Below are 23,121 nucleotides of genomic sequence, written 5' to 3' on the forward strand. Positions count from 1 at the left end.
AATTGTACATACACATGGGAGGCACCATTAAAAACTGGTCACAACCTGACTTAGAAGAGTTCCTGAACTGCTTTGGAGGTAAAGGACAGACGTGCTAGCTTGCAGTGGGGAGATGCTTGCTTAGATCAGAAAGCATCGGGTGCGAAAGAGAATCGGAGTCTGCTTGAGAAGACTGGCTGTGTCAAATAGTGACTTTTCTGGAGTAACAATGGAAAAATACTCTTGTTTTGAGAGAGGGAGGCATTGTTACAGCATTTGGCTTTCTGTTGGATTTGTGGAAAAGATCAGGAGATACCTGTATGGCTCAACAGTCCGATGAAGTATTCTTTGCTTTTAAGAAATGTTTTTCAAACCATATATATCTAGTTTCAACACATATATATCTAGTTTTGAGTTCACTTGGGAGTGATCACTGGAAATAGGGATGAACATCCTGTGGTATTCATTAATTTAAAAAAAACAGCACAGAAGGAAATAATTTGTGGCAGAGTAAGGTAAAACATTAGGTATCCCATGGGCATTTCAAGCTTTCCCACAGTCATAGTTACAACAGTCTACAGTTCTTCTCTGGTGTAGGTGAGATGTCACATTCCTGCCAAGGCGGCGGTTCTTGAAGAGGCTGCCGTGATGAAGTAGCACTCATGTAGATTGTTTTTTTTAAATACGGCTTTCTAAGAGTGAGTGTGACCTGTAGCACTGCACACAAACTAGACAGGTGAAATAAAGAAGCAGGGAGCTGAGAAGCTTAAGGAAAACTGCTATGGCCCAATACACTGGACAGATTTCAGTTAGAGGGGAGGCTTCAGCTTAATACCTTCCAGAATTTTTCACGGGAAGGGTGACGAGTTGAAGGGTTAAGGAAATCCTTTTAAGGACTGGAAGAAAAATTTCTGGCTCATATGGCAGAGTGATTGAAGGTTTAATAGTCCCTCTCCAGGACTTTAAACAAACCGGGAATTCACCTGATAAAGATGTACTGTTATTAATATGGTGCTGGCATCTGTTATTTAATTCGTACTGTACTCGGTCATGGGCTGGGACCCCATTATAGTTGGTGTAATGAAACAGAAGGTTTCTGCCCCGAGAATCTTTCCTTCCTTGTCAGAAGCAGCTTGAATTACAGAGGACCATTATGTGTTTTACAGACTTTGTCCTTTCTATTTCTTATCTGATTTTCATCCTGCCCAACTTGGATTTATTTGTAGAGAAACCAGCTATGTGCATAAAGGCATTTTTTGTAAAAGCTGTGCTGAGCTGCTGATAGACCTTTCCTGAAAGGAAAAGCTTTTCTGAAATCGTTTGGGCAATGGATTCTCTCGAAGCAATACATTTGCATACTTTTGGATGTGCACGTGCATTGAAACACATTCAGACTTGCATTATTCTCACCATTTGCCTTTATATTAAACAACCACATATACACCCCCCAGTTTCTGGGTTTTTTTCTAAATTTCCCTTGTTCTTAAGGTGGCTTCTTGTAGATCTCTTCTCCTCCTGCCTCTACTTCTTTTTCCTCCAGAGAGGCATAAACGCAAGATTTTGCTGCTCTGGTTGGGTGAATAAGTAGAAGTAACTTTTCATGTCTGGGTGCTTGTCACACCTCCAGCAAAATACAACATTTACAATTACTTTTTTATTTTTAGGAACTGAGAGAATTTACATGTGCAGCCTAGGAAGCTTAGAAATCCTTCCAAATATTTTAAAGAAAGTTGCAAGCGCATGAAAATACAGCAGAATGGAATGCTCCTCTTGGTTTTAATTATAGTGTCAGTGGTGGTAGAGCCAGACATGGGTAATATGAAGTCCATTAAAGTATACGAGGTTTAGTAACATGATACAGTACCCACAAATTCCATGCGGGTGAACATGTTGCTTTAAAGATCAAAAAGAGAAGGTCATTACTAACAAGACTATAATGTCTCTTCAAAGGATTTACTTATGTCTAGTTCTTAGAGATGGAAATTAGCAAAATGGATAGCCTGCTTGAAGAAAAACATGTTATTTCTAGTGATACCAAGGGAAAATCAAAGTATAAAAGTGCTTATGAAAAGTATGAAGAGGATATATTTTTCCCTAAGTGCTCTATTTGATAGTATTAACTTGTTTTATTAGCAATTTACTCTAATACAGTTATTGTAAAACATTAAGACTGTATTTGTTTCTGTTAATGCCACTGAAAACAGTAATGAGATCTGTGGCTTTTATTTCATTCTAGTTAATAATAATGTTAGTTTGATACAATAGAGAAGTGTGACATCAGTCATTTGTATTGTGCCAGTGTAGTGTTGTTGGCCCTTATTTTGTGGTACGTAATATAGTTTGCATTTATGAAAGAGAAACCCATATGAGAGAAAGGCCTGCAAATATTTCATGTGGGAGCAAACATAGGACCTGTTCTTCATCTCTACCTCCTTATATTTCGCAGGAGCTTATGTGCAGCTAAAAGTCCATTTAAAGTAGGATATGCCTTTCATTTATTTCCAGCTGAGCTTCGTTTGTTTTTTAATGAGCAGAAGCACTGCAGAGGCAGGACAGATTTGCTGGGAAGCTCAGGCCGCAGGCAGATGACAGCTTTGTCCCAGTTCATAAACAAACACAACTGGTTTTGCTCGTACAGAAAAAGCCTTTGTAAAGCACAGCTGCGCGAGGTTGTCGCATAGGTGGGCTTGTTTCGGGGGAAGAGCTCAGGGTGTGGCGTTTTCTGCAGCTGAAATATCTGCGTCGTTGTTCTCCGGGAGGTTTGAGGGATACAGGCTGCCCTGCATCAAGGTGGTTTTGTGTCGTCTTGTGCTCAGGTGGACTCTGTAACTTGGGGGGACAGCTGATAACAACAGGACAGTAATAAACCTTTGGACTTGATCCAGCGTGGTGCTGTCTGCCTCACATGAGCCCTCGGCTTTTGCTCGGCTCAGGAGGTGCCCAGCACTGGGGGACTGGGCTTCTGGGTGCCTTTGTGTTGTGCACTGAAGTGCGCCTGCAGTATACCAGCCACGCGGTAATCTAACAGCACAGAAGCCTTCTCCTTAAATCACCCTCTAGAGCAGATAAGGGACCTTCCTGAGACATAGATCTGGGGCTAGACCACACCGAATCCCCTAACAGAGGAAATACTGGACAAATGGCTTAATTAAATGGGAAATGCATGGTTTACGTCTCTTACCATACAGCGTTTGATTTTATTTGAAATGGCTTGCAGTATGAAACCTAATTTCAATCCGTGCAGCCTTCAACCAGATGTATAAGGTGCAGTGGATTAGGAACTGCAAAAAAATTTATATCCTTCCTGGCGACGCAGTTGAAATGGGACAGTTGAGTCAACATTAAGTGCTAATGCACAAAGAGTAACTGTGTTTTACTTTCTTCCAAGAACTCTCACTAAAATAGCATTTGTTCTTGCATGTGTCTGGCAAGTCATTTCCATTTCCTAGGCTATTTTTAGCAGGTCTGAGAAATATAGTCAATTACAACGGGGGCCATAATAATCCAGTATTTTTACACTGGTGCAAAGCAAGTGCAAATGAGGTATAAGATGTTAGGAAATAAAAGCAGTATTTCATATTCTATTTGTTGTGCGCATGACTTTTTACGAGTCTTTTTCTCCATTGTTGTGCACTTTGTGTAGTGATTTATATTTTGTATAAGCTGCAGAATACTGCTCCGTGCATGGGTGTATGTACACACACACAGAGATGAGTAGAGAAACAGGATATGGTTGCTTTTACCTTCACTTCATATGTGTATAATTGAGGATGCAGGAGTAAAGCGAAGTGTGCGTTTGTATTGGGCACCCCTTTAATACTTCGAATTTAAAAGCCTCGCTTGGAAATACCAGTTATATCCATAGTATCATTGCCTGTATTCAACCATAGGCAATATTGTGAACTTATATACGTATGTATGTATGTATTTTTTTTCCCCACTTTAAGTAATTTTTCACAGTTTTCAAGTGTTGTTATTAATCCTAGATCAGGTTCTTTTCCAGCAGAGATTCTCTCTATCTCTCTGATGGCTTGAGATTTCTCAGTCTTTAATTTGCCGTGTAGTTCTTGTATGTGATCTCCTCCTGGTGTTGACTAAATACAGAGACATGGTAGAATGGGCAATGGCAAAGGTGCAAGTAAGTTTAGTCAGAATTTACTCAGGAAGCGTGCTTGGTTATTACTTGTGAAGAATGAGTAAGTAAGTCGTGAACAGTCAGTATTTTAATTTTTCCAGAATGGAGTCATGTTCATGCTACCACAACAAAACTCAACTTTTGCTGGTTTATTGGAATAGAAGAACAGACATGCATAGACCTTTTTTTTTTCTTCCCCCTCCTAATTAAACTCAAGGATTGGTGAAAGTTGGGATTTCCCTAGGACCAGGATTTATTTGTTTTTAATTTTAGATTTTAACACTTACAAGGAGAGGTTCATCTATAAATCCTTTCAGGGAGTCTTTTTTTTAATTAATAATTTTAAAGACTCTTTTGATGTCCTAAGATATGGGCCTCACTTCATATATACACACAAAGGAGTGTTTTATTGATTCATTAAATTCTAGCTGACTTTTTCAGTCATATCATTTATGCAAATTTGTAACTTTTTTCAGTCTACATTGTGAGAAGAATATTAATAACTAATTCTGCATTTACCTGGCTAATTTGCATACATTTGTGTTGTATGGTAAATCACATGAAAACCTACAGGGGAAAGGCTCAGCTCTTCTAACAACTAATAGGCTATTTTTTCTTTTGACTTGCACAAATTGAGAAATATTGCCTGTGGCAAACATAATGGAAAACTGCATTTTTAATGCTCTCACACATACTCATTTCTTTACAAAGAAAGGAGCAGATGACTGTTCTTAAAAATAAAACTTTTGAAAGTTCTGTAGCTGACACAAGGTATTGGATGCTAAAACACTTCTACTTGGTGGAATTATGTTTTGCAGGTTGTGTGAGGTTCCCTGGATTTTGGATTTGACTAGTGGGAGCGGTATTGCACCCGAAAGGGCTGGAAGCAAATCACAGCTCCAAATATTTTTTCCTGGAGAGAATGTCTGTAGCTTGCGGGGCTAAGAGTGGAAGGATTGCCTAAACATGAGTTTCCAATTTATAGCACACGTCATCTTGATTGCTGCAGGTTCCCTTTTCTTGATGTTTCTCCAGGAGACTGCTATAGTGCAGTCCTTTGGATTGGATAGTGTTAGGTGTTTACTCCAGCTGTATGTACATGGCTTATCTCGTTAGAAGCATAGGGGAGAAGTTCAGAAATAATTCTCTATCGATTTCCGAGCATGAACTTCTGGTCAGTGTCGGTGGTTTGGGAGCAGCTATCAGTGGCTGGAATTTGTGTAACACGCAGAGGATGCTGCTGGTAGCATTTCTGCAATGAACTGAGGTGAGATCTGGGTTCATGCTGAAAAAAGACCGTTTGGCCATATTAGCAGAGCACAGAAGAAAACATTCATGTAAAGGGTAAGTGAGAGAAATAGCAGGTCTCAAAAAATATAGTGAGAAATAAATGGACTTGTCTCTATAGACTTGTATCATAGACACTAGTTTATAATTCTTCCAAGAATATTCCAAGTGGTAATAGAAGCTTGAAATATGAAATAGTAAGAGAAATTATCATTCAGCATGTGTCTGCAGTGTGTTATAGCAGGGCTGTGAAGGCACACGGGAGGAGTTTTGCACTGCTTAAGGAAAGGAGGCTCTTTTGTCAGCTCCCCCTGCTCTAGAAAGAAGGTGCCATTTGAATGACTTAGAAAAATGGGACACTATTTGTATACTGAACGGTTTCAGTTTTGCTGTCTAATAGGGCCCGTAGTGGATTGTGGCTTGAGTGTTAAATATATTTGTAATGCTAAATGAGTATTTGCATTGCATTCATGATTTTTTTTTCTTTTTCATCAGTCTGTTCTGACTTTCATTTTAGTAAAAGGTGCAATGTTACAATTAGAAGGCTAAGAATGAATTAGGAGACAAGCAGAGGAGACCGCTGATTACATGTGAATATCAGCAAATAGCCTGGTTGAGAGGCTTTCCATATGCAGCCTCCAAATAACGTACTCTGCAGTTAGAAACTGAGTTAGAAACTCAGATAGTTGCCAGCCAAACTGCTGCCTATCTCAGAAAGGAAAATATTTAATTGCAGCTCCTGTCACATGACCAGCAGGTCTTGATAACCAACTTACTTTTGAAATTTTCATACCTTTTTTCTGAGTTTTACATTTACTTTTTAATTAGCCCATTTCATAACTTGATATCTTGACAACTCTTTCAAGAAGATTTTGGAATTGAATGTAATAGTTCAACTGCATATCTGCTGGGAGGGAAAAACTGTTTCTGTGTACGTTACATTTTGTTTTCTATCTATGGCTCCCTAGTAGTTATTGAAAAACTCTGCTAAGCCTTACCCTGTCTGATATAGGGCTTAAACTGTTACATCTAATATATTAATAATATCCAGTGTGTTTTCTAGCAGAGAACTTCTTGAGAGTGGAATGGAGGGAGCAAGACTTTTATTTCCCTATTTCAATATAGCTCGCAAATACTGAAACATTTATGGTTTGGCTCCAGATGAGGAGAGAATAATTTTCTTTACTCTCCTTCCTTTCCTTACAGGGTATAAAAATGGTAGGCAGAAGTAGTTCAGAGAAGAGAAATTTTGTCATCTAATTTGTCTTTATGTGCCATTTTTGGATCCAACTTGGAGCTAGTCCTGTGAGCAGAAGTAGTTTTTTGCATGTGCTTTTTTCTAGTTCAGCTGGATGAAGACAGAGTTTTCACCTCAAGAATACAGAAATCATGACTTGGATTTCTCCTGAATCATAGAATTTTCTATTAAAAAAAAAAAGGAACTGAAACAATTATTTTTATAATGCTTTCTTATATCTTGTGATTTCAGAGGGATTTAATGTGTGTTTTCTTCTAGCCCCAAGTCTTTATATAACTGGGAAGCCTAAAACATGCTCTTTAAAACAGACGGACCCAGGAGATTCTCATGAGGTTGCCGATGGTGGGGCAGGGGGGCGGTGGAAATATCATCAGAACTGTAATAAAATCATAGGAATTGGCAACATTGTAAAGTTCCCCTTCTGTTTTTCATTGTGAATCTTGCTGACTGATTCTTTCCTGTTCTCTTATCATTCATGGAAAAAAGAGGGTATAACCTCTTTTGTTCCTTATAAGGGATCTTTTATCAAAGGATTCTTTTTGTTGTGCAACAAGGTTTCCATCACCCTTTTTTTCCCTGGGAATTTTGCCTTTTGAAAAGGAAAATGTTGCTTGGGACAGGTTCTATTAGCATCAGAGGCTTCCTGCTCTCAGAACTGGCTTCTATTTTATAGCTAATATCACCTTTAAAAGGAGCAAATAGAAAAGCTGTATATCAAAGCCTTAGAGGCTAACTCGGTTTTGTGCAGACAGGAGAATGAAGTTTCTCTTTGTACTGCCTAGGAAGGACATCTTTTCTTATAGTAGAGCTAATTTCAGTGGAATACAGCAACAACAGCAACAGTTTAGTTGGGAAGGAACTTTAACAGATCACAAGCTCATGGAAACCGTCTCTTTCTCCTTTCCAGAGTTCAGAAGCGGTGCTGTCTTACAAGCATGGAACAGGGTCTCAGGGAGTTTGTCAGATGCTGCTGCATTGAAAACCCGCCTGTCTTGCAAAGTAAAAGAGCTCAGAACCACTGATCTTTCTGTTACCACTTTGCTCTTTCCTACTTTCAAGTGTGGAAGTCAAGATTTGAATTTTTCCAGACACTATCAATTTGATAGGAGGTTTTTGGTTCCAAAAACCAAACTGATCTCAGAATTTTTTATGCGAACCTCTGCTTTTGATGGGTCCCAGCTGATGCATTACTCTCCCTCCAGAAAAAACACATAAAGCATTTATTGCCAGTAGTATGAGCAGCTTACCCTTTCCTCTGTTTTGTTTTTGGTCACTTAGTGTTTCTGTGTAGTTGTTACTCAAAACTCCCTCTTAGAGGTCGCCCTGATACAGAGTTCTGTGCTCTGTAACAAAAGGTTGTCATTAAGGCTGCTTTCCTATAGGAGAACAGGATTTCAACCTTCAGCTTGAGTTCAAGCTTCGAGGTATTGGCTTATGCAAAAAAACAGATTTAATGAACAATGTTGGCTTTTCCTAGTCAAAAGTAAGTCTGATATTCCTAGTGCTGAGCATTCAGAGAAGAAAGATCTTGGGTCTGTCAATGAAAGAGGGGAGAAAAAAATTTTCCAGTTGTTGCTGCCTTATCCTGGACATCTTAATCCAAAAGTCAGGGTTTTCGCAGAATGATGGCGCAAACATTGCAGAGTAAAGAGGAGAGGGAAGACAGCAGAACAGTACTGACAAACTTGCTGCAACGTGTGTGTGAGGAGGACAGATGATATAAGCCATCCTGACTGTGCCCTTCGGGTGATACATCTGGACTTAAAGTGAGCGCTACATCTAGTCAGTGTTTTTGTTTTAAGATGAAAAGGAAAAGGGGGAGGTAGGGAGGAGAAGAAGGGAAGATACAAAAATTGATTGCAGTCATCCAGCTTGGCAAACAATTTCTTAATTTCTCAGGAAGGCCAGAGAGGTTTCAGTGTTTCCCTTCATCACCTTCTTCTTGGTGGTTGACCAGATGTGAAAGCAGAACAGTAACTCACTTTACTTTTATTATTATTATTATTATTATTATTATTATTCCTTCCTGAAGGAGTAAAACTGAGGTGAAAGATGAATCCTCCTAATTTTACTGCAAGCATGACTGTCCGTAATTTCCTTGGAAAGGAAAAAAGCACTTTTTCATGCTTATCACTAAAACTGTGTCAATTCCTAGGATGAGGAATCAAAGGTACCTGTCAGATTGTCTTCAGGTCACGATACAACATATAATATGCAAAGTCCCATAAAGGCTGGTAGGAAAAGGAGCTTTAAACAGGGAGCAGATTTTAATATTTTTCTCCCAAAGAACAAAGTGAATTACAAGCTGTTGTTTGTATATACATATAAACTTTATATGTATACAGCATTCATTTTCTGTTTTTCCAAATAAAATAATACTCAATCCTAGCTGTCATGGAACTGGTGTTGAGTAACAAAGTGTTCTAATAAATAGCAGTGAGCCCAAATATGCTTATTTTATGGGTGTAAATAGCAGCATGTAATCATCAAAGCTAAATCTTGCCTTTGAATAAATGTGTATCTTGATGCACTTCTAAAATAATTTCTGAGCAGGAAAAAGTCTTTTAGTGACGAAATTACAATATGGTCTCTATTTTGGCTAGTGTTGGAGATGTTATTTCCACCTTTGCATTAATAATGTAGTAAGTGTACAGTTCTGATCTTCTGAGCAATCCACAACTGCCTGTTTAGTCTGAGTTAGGCAGTTAGCCGGTTGCATATATTCAGTCAGGGCCACAGAAAGGACACAATTTCCTGGATATAGCCATGGAGTGCAAATATTGTGCCCTAAATAACACACCAGTTACTGTAAATGTCAGTAGAGGGAGTTTTTCTGACTTTGATTTAGTAAGAGCCTACAGCAAAGCCAGCTGTTAGCACTTCTTAACTGCTTGTCATTGTAAAGGGGGGAGCATCATTTCTGCACTCTTTTTTGTCTTTTAATCAAAAGAAGGAAACAATCTTTCAAGTACTTCCCAACAGGTGCAGAACCACAGCATTAGCTCTATTCGACTCTGACATTGTTCCTTTTTTTTTGCGTATACACGGAAATTGCTAGTCCTTCCTAGGAAAAAGCTGATGCTTGCCGTGGAAATGCATCATCCAAGAATGAAGGGAATTCATTTCGAGTGAGTTGAGGAGTCCTTCAAGTGTGAGCTTAGCATGCAGAGTGAGAGTTCATATGTCTATACATAAATCATTTTCGTGAATTGTCGCAAACAGGGACAGAATTAATAAAAACAGATGATAAACAAAACAAACTTCTTGCCAGCCCAGTCATGTTTTTGTAAATCCAGACAGCTTCCAGTTGCTGTCATTTTCAAGAAAAAGCATCTCTCGCTCTGCCTTAGTATGTAGCTTTTTGAATGATGGAGGAGACCGTGCAATGAAATAAAATGACTTTGCAGTGCTTCAGGCAATATTTTCAGCTATAGCCTCTGAGATTTTTTGCAAGGGCAAAAAAAAATGTATACACAGATGATCTTTCACAAGGGAAAATTTGTATGCCTGAATCAAGTACCTCAGTTGCCAGCATGCATGTTTAACTTCAGGCCAACGTGCAATTTAAAAATCGCAAACATTGGTGGAAGTTGCCAAGGTGACTTCAGGTTGGCAGAAAATCCAGTCTGTGGTGACAGGCAGGAGTATTTCACTGTAATTGCGCATTTTGAGGCAAGAACAGTTGCTAAAAGTAAGGAAGTATTCACAGGAGCGCTCGGTCCTGGGGAAATAAGTAGATGCTGACCATAGTGGTCTGTGTGTTATCTTTTGTGCAGTGCTAGACATGTCGTTTCCCCTTCTTCATTTGCTGCTTGGACAGTAAGTACTCTTGTAATGAAATACGTTGAATGGCAAATGCCGGGGGCGGGCAGACAGAAGGAGAGCCTGTTAGTAATATAACATAGGGAATCACATTTTTACTGAAACAAGATAAGTGTTTTTGCAACAAAGGCAGATAGATGGAATTATGGAATATGGGTGCTGACTTTTTCTGTAGGTTTTAACTGTACATATTTCTGCTTTCTTGGAAATTGATACATATTTAAATTTTTAGCAGTCACTGTCATTTTTTCTGTTTTTTTCCATCCCTTTTTGGGTTTCTAAAACCTATGGCCTAGCATTTCAAGACTAGCTTTTCTGTAAGTAATCCTAATTATTCTAAAGTGTAATTTTTCAGAGTAAACACATGCATTACAGCAGAAACCATATTAAAAAACCTCTTGAGAAAAAGGTGTGGAAAGGTGAATGGAGATAATGAAACTTTTGCGAATATCACATGCTTCACTTGTCTCACGTAAAATAATCAAGAAAGGGATTAGAACAAGATCAGATGTGAAGTTCTTTCCCTGCTTTTGCGTGATCAAGCTACTTTGTGCAGTTGAAATCTGTACACGCAGAGGCTGCAATGTGTTTATCCCTTCAGATGAAGGGAAATAAAGGATATTTTCTTATCAGACAAAGGCTAATACGCATTTTCTCTCTCTTCCTCTTCCTCTTCCTCTTCTCTTTCTTTCTTCCCCATTTACAGCTTCTGCGATCCCAGATAATGGAAGGAGATCCTGTCTAAAGCTTAAGGTCTTTGTGCGACCGGCAAGTAAGTTCTTTAGATTAAGCTTTTGAGGGTGGCTTTGTAGCGCATGCTTTACTGTGTGGTCTGGTAAACAGCAATGAAACTTTTTTTTAAGTGTTAAATCCTGTGTATCTGTTCTGTACAGCAACATTTGTGTTATGATTTTCATCATATTTTCTTATCATTCTTCATAAAGCTTTGTTTTAATTACATGGCAATTGCTAACTTGTTGTTTCTTGAACTGTTGTACAAATGGAAGACTACTGGCATTTGGACAAGTGCCGCAGACTTTAAAATATAAATATACTTATTTTTATATAATAAATAGAGAGAAAAAAGATAGAGAGAAAAAAGGAAAGTGGGGAGTTTAAGGGTGTCTCACTAACATATTTGGCTGTTATCTCTATTTTTGTTATAGACAGCTGTATGAAAACTATAGGTGTTCATGATCGTGTTTTCGATGTTAACGACAAAGTAGAAAATTCATTAGAACCAGCAGGTTAGTATGCTTAGAGAATCTCTTTTAACAAATGCGTCTATCCCTCTGGTGCTTCAGTACTTTTTTTCCTCTTCTCTCTGCATGCTTTGCATGGTATAATTGCTCTGCTTTTGCTTATTTCTAGCAGTGCTAATATCACTTACGGTATATTTCCTGTATCCTTGTTTAATGCAGGGGAGGAGAAATGTTGCTTTGTTTGTTTTTTGGGTGATGTGGTTTAACAAAATGCGGTGTGGTGAAGTGTCCACCAGTCTCCTGAAGTCGCTGGCCCTTCCATGCCGAACACCCAGCATGTTGGCAGAGCACTCTGTTTACTAACAGGGCCCCAAGTCTTCAGGCCGCCAGTCAGCGTGTGTGCTGTTCCTCACGTGGTTTCAAAAGGCTCTCCCAAGCAACAGAGCTGCCGCTTGTTTGACCTTAGTGCATGGCACAGGCATGCAACTGGTAGAGTTGGTGTTTAAGTAAGAACATTAGTCCTTCAAAAATACACACTTTTTATGTAGGTTCAGTTAGGCAAAGTATTACACACACGCACCCACAGGCACGCACACTTCTATATGTAAATTCTCATCCAGATTTTATTGGAGCAAACTTAGGCTAATGTTTTAGGATCTCTCCCCCCTCTCTCCCCCCTCTCCGCCCATAAAAGAGAAAAGCCTCATCAGCCCTGGGCGAGGTTAGGTTAACTTCCACCGCAAAGCTGTGTTTCTGTGTGGGGAGTGCATGTATATGTGTGTGTGGCTCAGATCCGTCGCAGACAGGAGCAGGTTTAATTCCAGGGGTGTGAGTAATCCCACCAACTTCAATGGTATGGCTCATGACATGAAAATTAAGTGGGTATGTAGGAAAAGTATTTGCAATAATATTTACATGTTTGTTTTATATGTACCTACACACTGCTCACACAGTGTTTGTATTCAAGCTTAAAAAATTAAAGTATGCAGTTAAATAAACAAATTATACCAGAAAATATTACACATATGTACCAGTTAGTACATACCCTGAAGAACAGATTACCAAGATCTTTCTCTTTTTTAGGTTATTCTAAGGGGGGCTTTCCCTTTGGTATAAAGCAACATAATACTTCTTCTTGCTCTTTGTCACCCTGGATTATACTTGCTGATGCTGTAAATAAAAATCATTATTTAAGCAGGAATATAAATAAGACTTTAACAAGTTACCCAGTTTGAGTGATTTACCTGTGAATATACGGTAGATTTCATTATTTTTCTTGAGACGGATTTTTAAAACTCCTAAATATTTTGGTTTTGAGAATAGAGGATGTTCTCTAAGCAAATCTAGATGTAAGCAAAAACATATTTATAGTAGGATACATTTGTGCTTTTATTAGTAGTAGTATCCTTCTAGAGCAGGAATTTGAGACAGTCATTCCCTATCTCTGGGTAACCTACGAATCTAGAAACTCAGTGTGCTCTTTTACATTTTGTGATGTGATGAATATGGGCTAAATAATCTGTATCCCTCCTGTTTATTGCCTTGCAAGAGAGATGTGCATCTGAGTAATAAACACATGATTTTAGGGAACTTACTGAGTGTTTTTTTCAACACTGCTGATCACTTCCCAGTTGAGTGGTAATACCTAGCTAGCACTGTCACAAAAACATGTCATTGGAAAGCATCAAGCAAAAGAGGGAACTCAAATCATACAAAGAACGTTTTGCAAACTGAGATGAAGTAACGTGTGTGTTAGCAGGGGAAGTAATACCCATAATAAGACAGCATAAAGTTCCTATTCTGGAGATGAGTGCGTATTTGCGTTATTATTTGAACCAGTCACTGTTAGATAATCGGTCGTTCCCAGACCTGCCAATTGCTATCACATTTTCCTGTTATTAGGCTGTTAGACTTCTAGCTGCCTCAGTGACTCTTGTTGCATGTGATCTGTGCTGTGTACTAATTTACCTGTCTCTGGCATGCATCTTCTGTGCGTGCGCTCTCACCTCGCCTGCCACTACCTTCCCTCACAGTAGGCAGAAGATTTGGGAGGCAGGAGGGTCGCGTTCTGCAGATCGCTCGCTATAACTGTTCTTCTAAAACCACCGTTTGCGTGATTTTTGAACCTTTGTAATTTCACTGTTTTTGTTCAGGGAATTGCAGGAAGCTGATCTGTAGAAATCGCTCTTATTTCAGAAGTCATCAAAGTTATCAGCCATTTTCCTGTCCTCCCCTTCTCTTCCTCCTTAATAAAAAGTGCCTAAAATAAAAATTGTAGCTGTGCATATCTGGAAAAATTATACTTGAAGCATATGATGTAAAGCTATGTGATCTGGAAAATTCATGGCTGTCAAAGTAATTTTTTCTAATTACTGCTAGCATTCCCTGTCTTTAGCAGTGACCTTCCAGATTTTACTAGTGAATTTTGTCCTCTTCATCACTTGCCTTCAGTGTTAAAATAAGCTAAAACCTTCCCCCTAAGTATTTAAGATTGTGCAGTGTTATAAACTGTGCACCTGCAGGAAAATCATCTTTGTAAAGCGATTTTGAGAACCACACATGAAAAGTGTGCTCTAATATACAAGTGCAAAGAGACCTTGGGACTGCCTTGACAGAAAGCCCAGGTGATTCCTTGAAAAGAATCCCTTAAAGTTACATGAAAATGAATTCTGCTGTGAAGAATGACTTTATAAAAATGGCATCGTAGAAGATCTCCATATTTTTTATTTAAGAAGTAGTCTTCTTAATTTAGAGGGTTTTTTCGGTTCCATTTTTTTTAGCAGTAGCCAGAATTCAAAGAGGAGCAGAGTTTATCACTGCTCCATACCATTTCTGACCCACTATGGCTCAGTGCTGACTCATGCATGTAATTGGGACAGAGCTGTTGACATTGGATGTTGCAAATTAGAGAGAGGCCAACGATTCGTACTTCTTTGCAATTCCACTGGTGATGCAAGAGGTGGAAGATAACTCTCATCATTCCCCCTTTTAGTTTTGGTTCATTAGTAGTGAGTAAATGTTTCCAGTCTGAGCACACCTTACTATATGGAAGAAGGTAGGACTGAGAGTTAAGATAGTGATTTTTTTCTGCTGGAACTTCCTAGACTGTGATTTAATTGGGAAGCTGCTCCAGCGAAATACTGTGTTCTGATTGTAGTGTCACCACAGTACAAGTGTGCAACTAGCAAGTGAAATATGATGCAGCTTTTGCTTCTGACAACCACTGGAACTAGCACAATTTTAAATATTTAGCATTTACTGCAAGTTTTAGGGCCCTTTGGAATCGTTCTGGAGGAAAGATACTATGGCCTTATTCAGGGCCTAAGTCTCGGGGAGATTTTCCCTGCCATGCAGTTGTAAGGAACTGTAACTGAAGGAGTTCCAGTCAGTCTTTCCCACTGATTTTAGTGAGACTTTCATCTGGTGAATGCTTTTGTCCCTTTCTTAAGAATGTAAATATACTTGCAACTGCTCATTGCCTGCTCTTCATACGTCTGCCTTGAACAATGCTGAAGACATGGTTGATAAGTCTGATACAATTGTAGCATCAATTAATGCTGCCAAGCATGGGGTAGATTGCTAAGCCAGTTTACTGTGCACTTTCCAGTGATACCAGACTGATGCTGAAGAGCCAATTAGCCTAAATTATCCTGAGTGCTCTACCTGCTAGGTGTCATAGGCGTTAAGGGGGGGCTTGTTTCTAACTAAGGCTAAGTACCTTAAAAGGTTGCATTTCAAGGCTGCATGGTGTTCTTAGTCCTGTGACTCCTGCTTCTCTTGGTGCCTTTAACTGGAATTGCACAGCTCTCATCCGGTGTAATCCTGGTAATGTAATTTGTTGAGATGGGAACTACGAGGCAGATGTATCATGGGTGTGTAGACACCTCTCATAAAATGGAGAAGCTTAGTACACTAAGTAGTGAGATAATGTTAGTTTTCCTGAAAACTAATTTTCGAGGTACTTGAAAATAACTTGGGAATACATTTTGAGGCCACTTCACACTCCCGAAAAAGGTACAGCTGATTTCATTCACTTAGTATGAAGAAAATTCAAACCCAGAGCTGACTTTCTATGGCAGGCTTCAGACAAATAACAGTTAAAATAGGCAAACTGGGTGATTTTTAAAGAAAAATACTGCACCTTTAACAACACTGGAGTTACATTTGACTTATCTATATTTTTTATGAAATAAACTATGGCTCTAATGCTGTTTTTTTTTTTTAATTTGGAAAACTAAACAGAGCTTTATTCCATATCAGAAATTTAGTGGGATATTTTCTACTGTATTCTCTTCTGCCACTAACATATAAGCATGTTTTTCCAACAAAGCTGGTTCTTTTTTCATTAGTTTTAGCAGCATATATGTAAATTTGTTTTTGTGTAACATAAAAAGTAAGCTGTTACCTATAAGGGTGGTTTTTATCAGATTGTGTATGTATTCTGTAAAATCAGAGGTTGTTATGTGTTAGCCTTTAAAATTAAGTTTCAAGAAAGAGAGACTAGTATCATATCCCCTGGGTATCCCAAAATGCAGTATACTTCAGTGGAAATTTTATGTGTGGGAGCGGACTGTATGCATAGGCTTACAGACTATCATTTCAAATTTAGGAGGCAAAATCTGCAACTCAGTAAGGGGATTAACTTGGAAATTAATTCTGAGCACGTGCAACTCCTCTTCAAGCCCTTTTGAAAACCAGGTATTTTTATTTAGCTGTCTAGCTATTGACTTTGTTGTCTAATGAGCCATCCAAAGCTAGAGCTACAGTATTTTATAAGAGGAGGAATCCTTCATTCCTCAGTCTGTTGAAATCGGACTTAGTTTCTGCTCCTCTGGTCTTCAGTGGGAGTTTTGCCAGTAAGAAATGCAGGACTTGGCCCCAAGTTGGTTACATAATGAGATATTACACGGTTGTGAAAGTCAATGACAGCACAAGGTTCATTGCCCTATTTCATAAAGGCACTGAAATCTACTTACAGTTGTCAGCTCAGTGAGAGTTTATTAAGGATGCAAAATCTCATTGGAATGTATGCTTTCTGTTTGAACAGATGATACCGTACATGAGTCAGCCGAGCCATCCCGTGGTGAGAACGCAGCACAGACACCGAGGATACCCAGTCGGCTTTTGGCAACTCTATTGTTCCTCCTGGCAATGCTTCTGATATTATAGCACAGTATGCTCCAGCAACCTGTCGCAGAAAATATCAGGGTCTTGGAACATCAAAGATCCACCTAACTGCTCATCCCAAGAAAGGGACTTTATATTGGTTTTGCAGATGTCAAATTGTTATTTTTTCTTTTCCCTTTTTTCCCCTTTCAGCTTGAACTCTGAGCAAGAATTTGAGGGGAATAACTAGTTTCAGCACCCATCCCTACCCTGTGACTTTCTTAACCCCTCCAAACAAATAAAAGGACTCCAAATGAAAATGCCAAATTATAATAGTGACACTAGTGATTCTTATTTTCCTCTGCATTCTCCTTTAAGAAGTCACCGCTGTTAGCTCACTGTGTCATCTGTATGTGGACAAGAATAGTGGCAGATGCAGTCAGTGAAGGATAAGGAAATTCAATGAAAGCCTGGGAGAGATTTACTCTCCCATACAATATTTATGCCTTCTCATTCAGCACTGTAAGATGATCGTGCAAGGCATCGTGTCACCATGTCAGGACTGGAGGGGAGATATTAACAATAGATATAATATAACACCATTTCCTCTAGGAGTTTCTAAATGAATGGGCTTCTAAAAGGAAAAGACAATGTTTCTTACAGGACTGTCTTGAAACATCTTTGACAGTAAAATTTGTGCTTAGCAGTAGAAGTGCTGTCTTTGGTGAGAGGAAGAAGTTAATATTTAGGAATGTTAGCACACAGCAGGCAAGGTCAGATTTAGGAAACTTCACTGGGGGTATGAGTGCCTCTGTTATTTCTGTTTAAGTGGATAGTGCATACCAGATTATTTTATTTCAAAACAGATCACCATGGTGCTACAATTTTTTTTTTCTTGAAATGCAAAGAGGCATTTTTGAGAATAAAGTGACCTTCCCCAGCGCTGACTTAGTAGCTGTTTAGCCTTGGATGCTGCTCTGGGTGTTAATACATGCTAAGAGAGGAGGACATCAGCGGCCAGAGGAAACCTGTTTGGGACACAGGATCTTCAGTGTGCTCTTGATTTGTCTCCCTGCAAGTTCCTCAATCATGGGAATAAAACCCAAGTAGAAGAAGCCAGGACAGCCTAGTAGCATTGTTTGGTGGGGGAAAGAAAAGAAGTGTGGAATATGAATTCAAGTGTTGATTTTATATCTTTTTTCCCCTTCCAGCACAATTTGAAGAGTAGAGGAAACGTGTTTATCAGCAGGAGATAAACTAGATGGGCTCCCAAAGACTTAACAAAATATTTTTTTAAAAATCCACTAGAATAGAAAATACATTATTTAGATATACTTTATGCTGAGAGTGAGTATATATGCTTGTCCTATTTAAACTTGTGAGAGAAGTGGTAGCCCTTGATGCAATTAGGATATGGAACTGTCTTGTTTGATGGAATTGAGAGGGACCCTGTTTAAGGAATCTGAACCTTGGCTAAGGTAGAACTTGAAAAAGTCACCTGCCAGGAAATGCAAGCCTTAGGGTTTTTTTTTTTTTTTTTGGCAAGGCTGCCATGAAATTTGAACTGCAAAGCATAATCAGGGAAATATCAGACCAACATTGAAACAAAGCTTTTCTAGCAGAAACTGTGATAGTTATGTTAAATGCAAAACAAAATACAGAACACAAACAAAACAAGGATTTTCTATATTAATTCTGAAGAAAATGTCTGGTATAACAAAATTGAGCGATACCATAAATGGACAGCATTTTGTGATTTTTTGTTTTTAAATGAAGAAAAGCTTTCCTGAAGTTGTAAGCAGCCTATTATTCAAGAAAGGAGGAAAGGGGTTAAGATGTTAAGATGTAAAGGGAGGTTGTATGCATGTTAAAGTATCTGGACTTGCCTGATACCGTACAGTATGTCAATTAATGCAGAGCCTGCACTTACAGCAGGAATCCAGGAAATTTCCTCGAGTACCCAGCACATGCAATAAGGAGAGCCTGGCTAAACACTGACGGATGTCATTGTCTCGTTACAGCCTAGTTGGTACTCTGCTCTCAATAATGTGTGTGCACTTGGTGCATGCGCTACTCCTACTACTTTCAGGTAGGAATTAAAGAGGTTTGGAAGAGGTGAGCTGGAGGATCAAAATGCACCTTGCTGAATGGATTACTGACCAGAGTACAGATGGTACTGCATGATACGTGACCATATTAAAATGATTCATAACAATTGTAGACAGTCATACTGACAGTACCAATTTCATTTAGAAATGGTGACCTTATTTTTTCATCCTTTGTCTCTAAATGATGTTGGACTTTGAGATGTATGTTTATCCGCAGCAAGTTTTCTCCGCTAGTGTCACTCCTCGTGAAGTTCAGCCCTTCACTTCATCATATAGCCATGCTAATTAGATAAGCGATAGCAAGAGTGGTGCAGCCAATAGGCAGATCCCTGCATTACGGAGTGACAAGCTTACTAGACATCAGTTTGATACTTGATGGCATCAGGCAATCCCACTCGTACCAAGTAAATAAGTGCTGATGGGTTTTGTGTTGAGCTGCAAATCTCTGGATGCTTTGAAGGATGTTGGTGCGAACTGTAAGCAGATTTCTGCTCCCCTCCGCTTTATCTACCCCATCTGAGGGAGTCGCGCGCTCTCAGTCTAGGTAGTTCACCCCTATGACCTGCACTCCTGGTTGCCAAGGGCATTGCAACGTGAAGCTGGGAAATATGGATCAGTCAGTTTAGTGGATACTGTGTATCCTTTAATAGACAAGGTAACATTTCGTGTTAGTTTAGAATATTGTTTTGTACTGTACTTTCTTGGATGGCAAAGGAAAGATGATTAAAACTTAAAGCTATGTTCTTTAAATTCTGTATTATTAGCAACCTCTGTTGTATATAGTGTTTGATAATAAAGTATTAATTTGATTCTTATGTCTTTTGTAAGTGAGAACAATAGACTTTCAGGATATTAAAATCACGCATTGATTACAAGACAGAGCTTTGAAGCATCAAGTGTGATCATGGCTGAGAACTGAGTGACAAGTGGCCATGACACCGCAGCATACAGGACTCATCTGTGAAAATCGTTCATCTATTGCAAGACTTCACAATGTCAAGACCTGGAACATGACTTTTGATGATCAATGTTTTGTCCTCAGTGTTTAAAGGTCTGATGTTGGAGCCCTGTGGTTTCTGTGTTAGTTTTTTGTTCTTTTTTATCATGTTTTTTTCTAAAAAGGCTTTGGGGACCTAACAACTCTTCTATTCTTTTGTTTCTCTCTTTTTTTCTTTTTAAAAGTTCTCTTTCCCTATTTTCCTTCTGGTTTTGTTTCCATGAATAGTTTTTACAGAAAGGATCTTGCCAGTGTCATGTGTGATATGTGTACGTACTTGATTCCAAAACAACTAGAGACAACTTTGGGAGGGATCAAATGTAGATTATTTCTTTTCCAGTATAATTGTGGAAGGAAAGGGGTTGTATTTGTACCTGTTGATTCCCACCCCTAGCCCTTAAAACTGAACTTTATCCATTGCCTTGTGAGAGCAATGGTTCAGTCGCTTTCAGAAACTTAGAAAAGAGCGTTAACAACCCTCCACACTTCTCTCCCCTCTCCCTGCCCTTCCTCCTCCTCCTCCTCCCCCCCCCCCCCTTTTTTTAATTTGGAGCTGTGAATGAGCAGATCTGTTTCTGGTCTGGCATCACCGAGTTTTTCCCATGCATTCGCCCCCGAGCTTCTCGGATGTGAGACAAATCTCCCTACAATAGGCTTGCTGCCATTGTCTGTACAGTTTAATAGATGCTGGCATGTTGGAGGTTACCCATGAGTCTGCGAAATCCGCTTTCCATGCTTACTCTTGACACCCCATTGAAGCCACTCATTGTGTGTGCATCTGGGTATGAAAGTCCAGCTCAGTGTGGTCCTGTGCTTGTACTGCCCTGCTTTGCAGTTTCTTTGCACTTATTCATTGAGTGCTGTTTTTGAAATGCTTACATTATATGAACTTAAAATGTTAAAAAAAAAAACAACCCCCCCGCCCCATAAGATCTGTATTTGTATATACACGTGTCCGTACAATTATACTTAAATAAAATTAAAGATTTTCATCATTTTAATTGGTTCTCTTAAGCTACATTTTTGTTCACTGAATTATGCCTTTATTTTAGGGTCTATCTGTACCTACCTTACATATCTGTGGGCAATGGAAAGCAGTGAGTGGGAAAGGTTATACTGTGTGAAGAAGGCATTTGGGTACAATGACTGACTACCTAGGGCTGTAACTACCAATATCCTGGCTGATGTCCTAAAGTCTGGCTGCTCTGCTTCTTCACTTTTTTTTTTTTTTTAACGCATTCATAGCCTTTCCAAAGGCGACTGAGAAACAGTGTTGGCCAAGTGCTAGAGCGTTGTATGGTTTCTGTCATTGCTTTTGCCCTGCTCTGGGCCTCCAGAGCAGTCTTCCTTCCTCTGCTGGGTAACCAGTGTTTATATGGTTTAACTCTTGCTTCTTGAGGAGCAGAACCAGTCCTAGAGCTATGCAAACAGGGCAGTTGCACATGGTGCCCCTCTACCCAGGATGCCCCCCTGACTGACAAAGACATGGGGTTAGAAGTGGCTTAAAAATCTTAATCATGTTTTTATTTAAGAAAAGGAAAAGAAGGGGCGAGAGCGGTGGGAGCCTCATGGATAGGAGAATTTGAGCAATGGTGCCTCCTGAAGGGAAGGTGAGAGTGGAAGCAACTAACTGGCTCTCTCTTTCTCCTCCTCCGTGCCTTCACCCCTGCCCCCAGCAGTTGCTGTAGTGTCTCTAAAAAAGCAGAAGACTGGTTTGGCCTTGACTTGTATTTAGGTCGGAAATGGTTATCTTTGCCAGTGCACTTTCACTGATCATATGATAGGTGCAGTGGTTTAACCTGAGAAATTAGGTCATAGGAGGTGGGGGACACATACTGACACCTGTAATACATGCACCATGTATTCAAAATGCAGCTGTAATTACACCATGTTAGCATTAAACTTACTGAAAGCTTTTTATTACATTTAATTAGTTGACAGGGCAGCAAGTACTAATTATAACTTACTGTAACCTCCTTTACAAATGAGGAGTGACAGCTTGGTGAGGGGAGAACTGTGTGTGAGTATTTGATAGAAAGAACTGATGCACCGGACCTCTTCCTCTGGAGCTGTGATCTTACAAGCGGGGCAGGATTATAAGTGACACATGTTCGGTATGTCTTAACATAATAGCCGTGTCCAGAAAATATCCTGCAGTTTGACACACTTAATAGCCTTTGCTCAGAAGACACTCTGCTTTTCCTGAGAATGGTATTTGATTTCATTTTTCTGCGTTAGTGTGCACAATGGGCCTTTGTGCTCCCTCATCTTTCCTTCTGCAGAGTAATGCTGCTCGCAGAGCACCTCTGAGGGCATTCCTAGGAATGGCCAGGCATGCATCACACCGCTATGATACAGTTATGTGCTGACGTGTTTTTATTAATTCAAAACAAAACTTCAATTTATATAGGTTAGAGATACGGCAACCAACCGGGATTTAATGCTGGCTTTATGGCAAAGGACTGAAAAGTGCCTCCTTCTGTGTTGTCTTATTTTCATTAGCATTTGCCCTTTTTTGGAAGTTCAGTTTAAAACATGATCTCTCTTTAACTTTGTATTATAAGTGTGTGCCTTACAGCCCAGATCAAGACTCGGTCTTCATTGTAAAAGCTGCGGTACAGACTGCTCTCATATTAGGCAGATATTCACGACTGAGTGTTTTGGGGATCATTTTGATTTGCCGCTATGAATGAAGGCAAGGTGGGGTACTATTGATTTAAATTGGTGGCTCAAATTTTATTCTAGACCAGATAGGAGCCTGTAAAACAAAGTATTTCTTAGATGCTAAACAGTCCTTTAAAGAAAAATCAAAGTACAAGTGATATCACAGAAATGTAAAAGATCTAAGGAGGGTTTTTGCTTCACCCCCCTCCCCGGAAAAACTGCTAGCTCACTGATACTGTCAATCCTGTTTAATTCAGAATACAGGATAACTCCAGCAGTCATTAGCACATCTCAAAATACTTTTTTTTCCCGTGATGGTTTTTCAGGCAAGTGCTTGTGTTATTTGGTTATGCAAGGATGAGTATAAATACAAGAAACTGGAAGGAGACAAGCTAGATGTCTACCTCGGGCGAAAAGAGGAAGCATTTTCTGTTTTGTCTAGAACTGTATGAAAATGTACATGGTGTTCAAGATCTGGCTTCCAGAGCCCTTCCTATCCACCTTGTGAATCAGTTCTGAAGTAAAGGAAGGAAACTGTCTTTTTCTTTCTGCATATACAGTCC

General features: G+C 39.3%; 1 protein-coding gene across 2 annotated transcripts in view; it reads left to right on the plus strand.

Moving 5' to 3' along the window:
- The window catches only part of LOC135325101 (ephrin-A5), a 212,049-nt gene extending 191,154 nt beyond the window's left edge, over positions 1 to 20,895 (plus strand). The window contains exons 3-5 of one of the 2 annotated variants that reach the window (XM_064502601.1): positions 11,188 to 11,253; positions 11,648 to 11,728; positions 16,731 to 20,895. In XM_064502601.1, coding sequence (XP_064358671.1) covers positions 11,188 to 11,253; positions 11,648 to 11,728; positions 16,731 to 16,852 — 269 coding nt within the window. In that variant the 3' untranslated portion in view covers positions 16,853 to 20,895. The remainder of the gene's footprint in view (positions 1 to 11,187; positions 11,254 to 11,647; positions 11,729 to 16,730) is intronic. The other variant, XM_064502602.1, reaches the window with a different exon arrangement.
- Positions 20,896 to 23,121: the final 2,226 nt, after the last annotated feature.

The sequence above is a fragment of the Dromaius novaehollandiae genome, chromosome Z (genome assembly GCF_036370855.1).
Source record: "Dromaius novaehollandiae isolate bDroNov1 chromosome Z, bDroNov1.hap1, whole genome shotgun sequence".
Classification (NCBI taxonomy): domain Eukaryota; kingdom Metazoa; phylum Chordata; class Aves; order Casuariiformes; family Dromaiidae; genus Dromaius; species Dromaius novaehollandiae.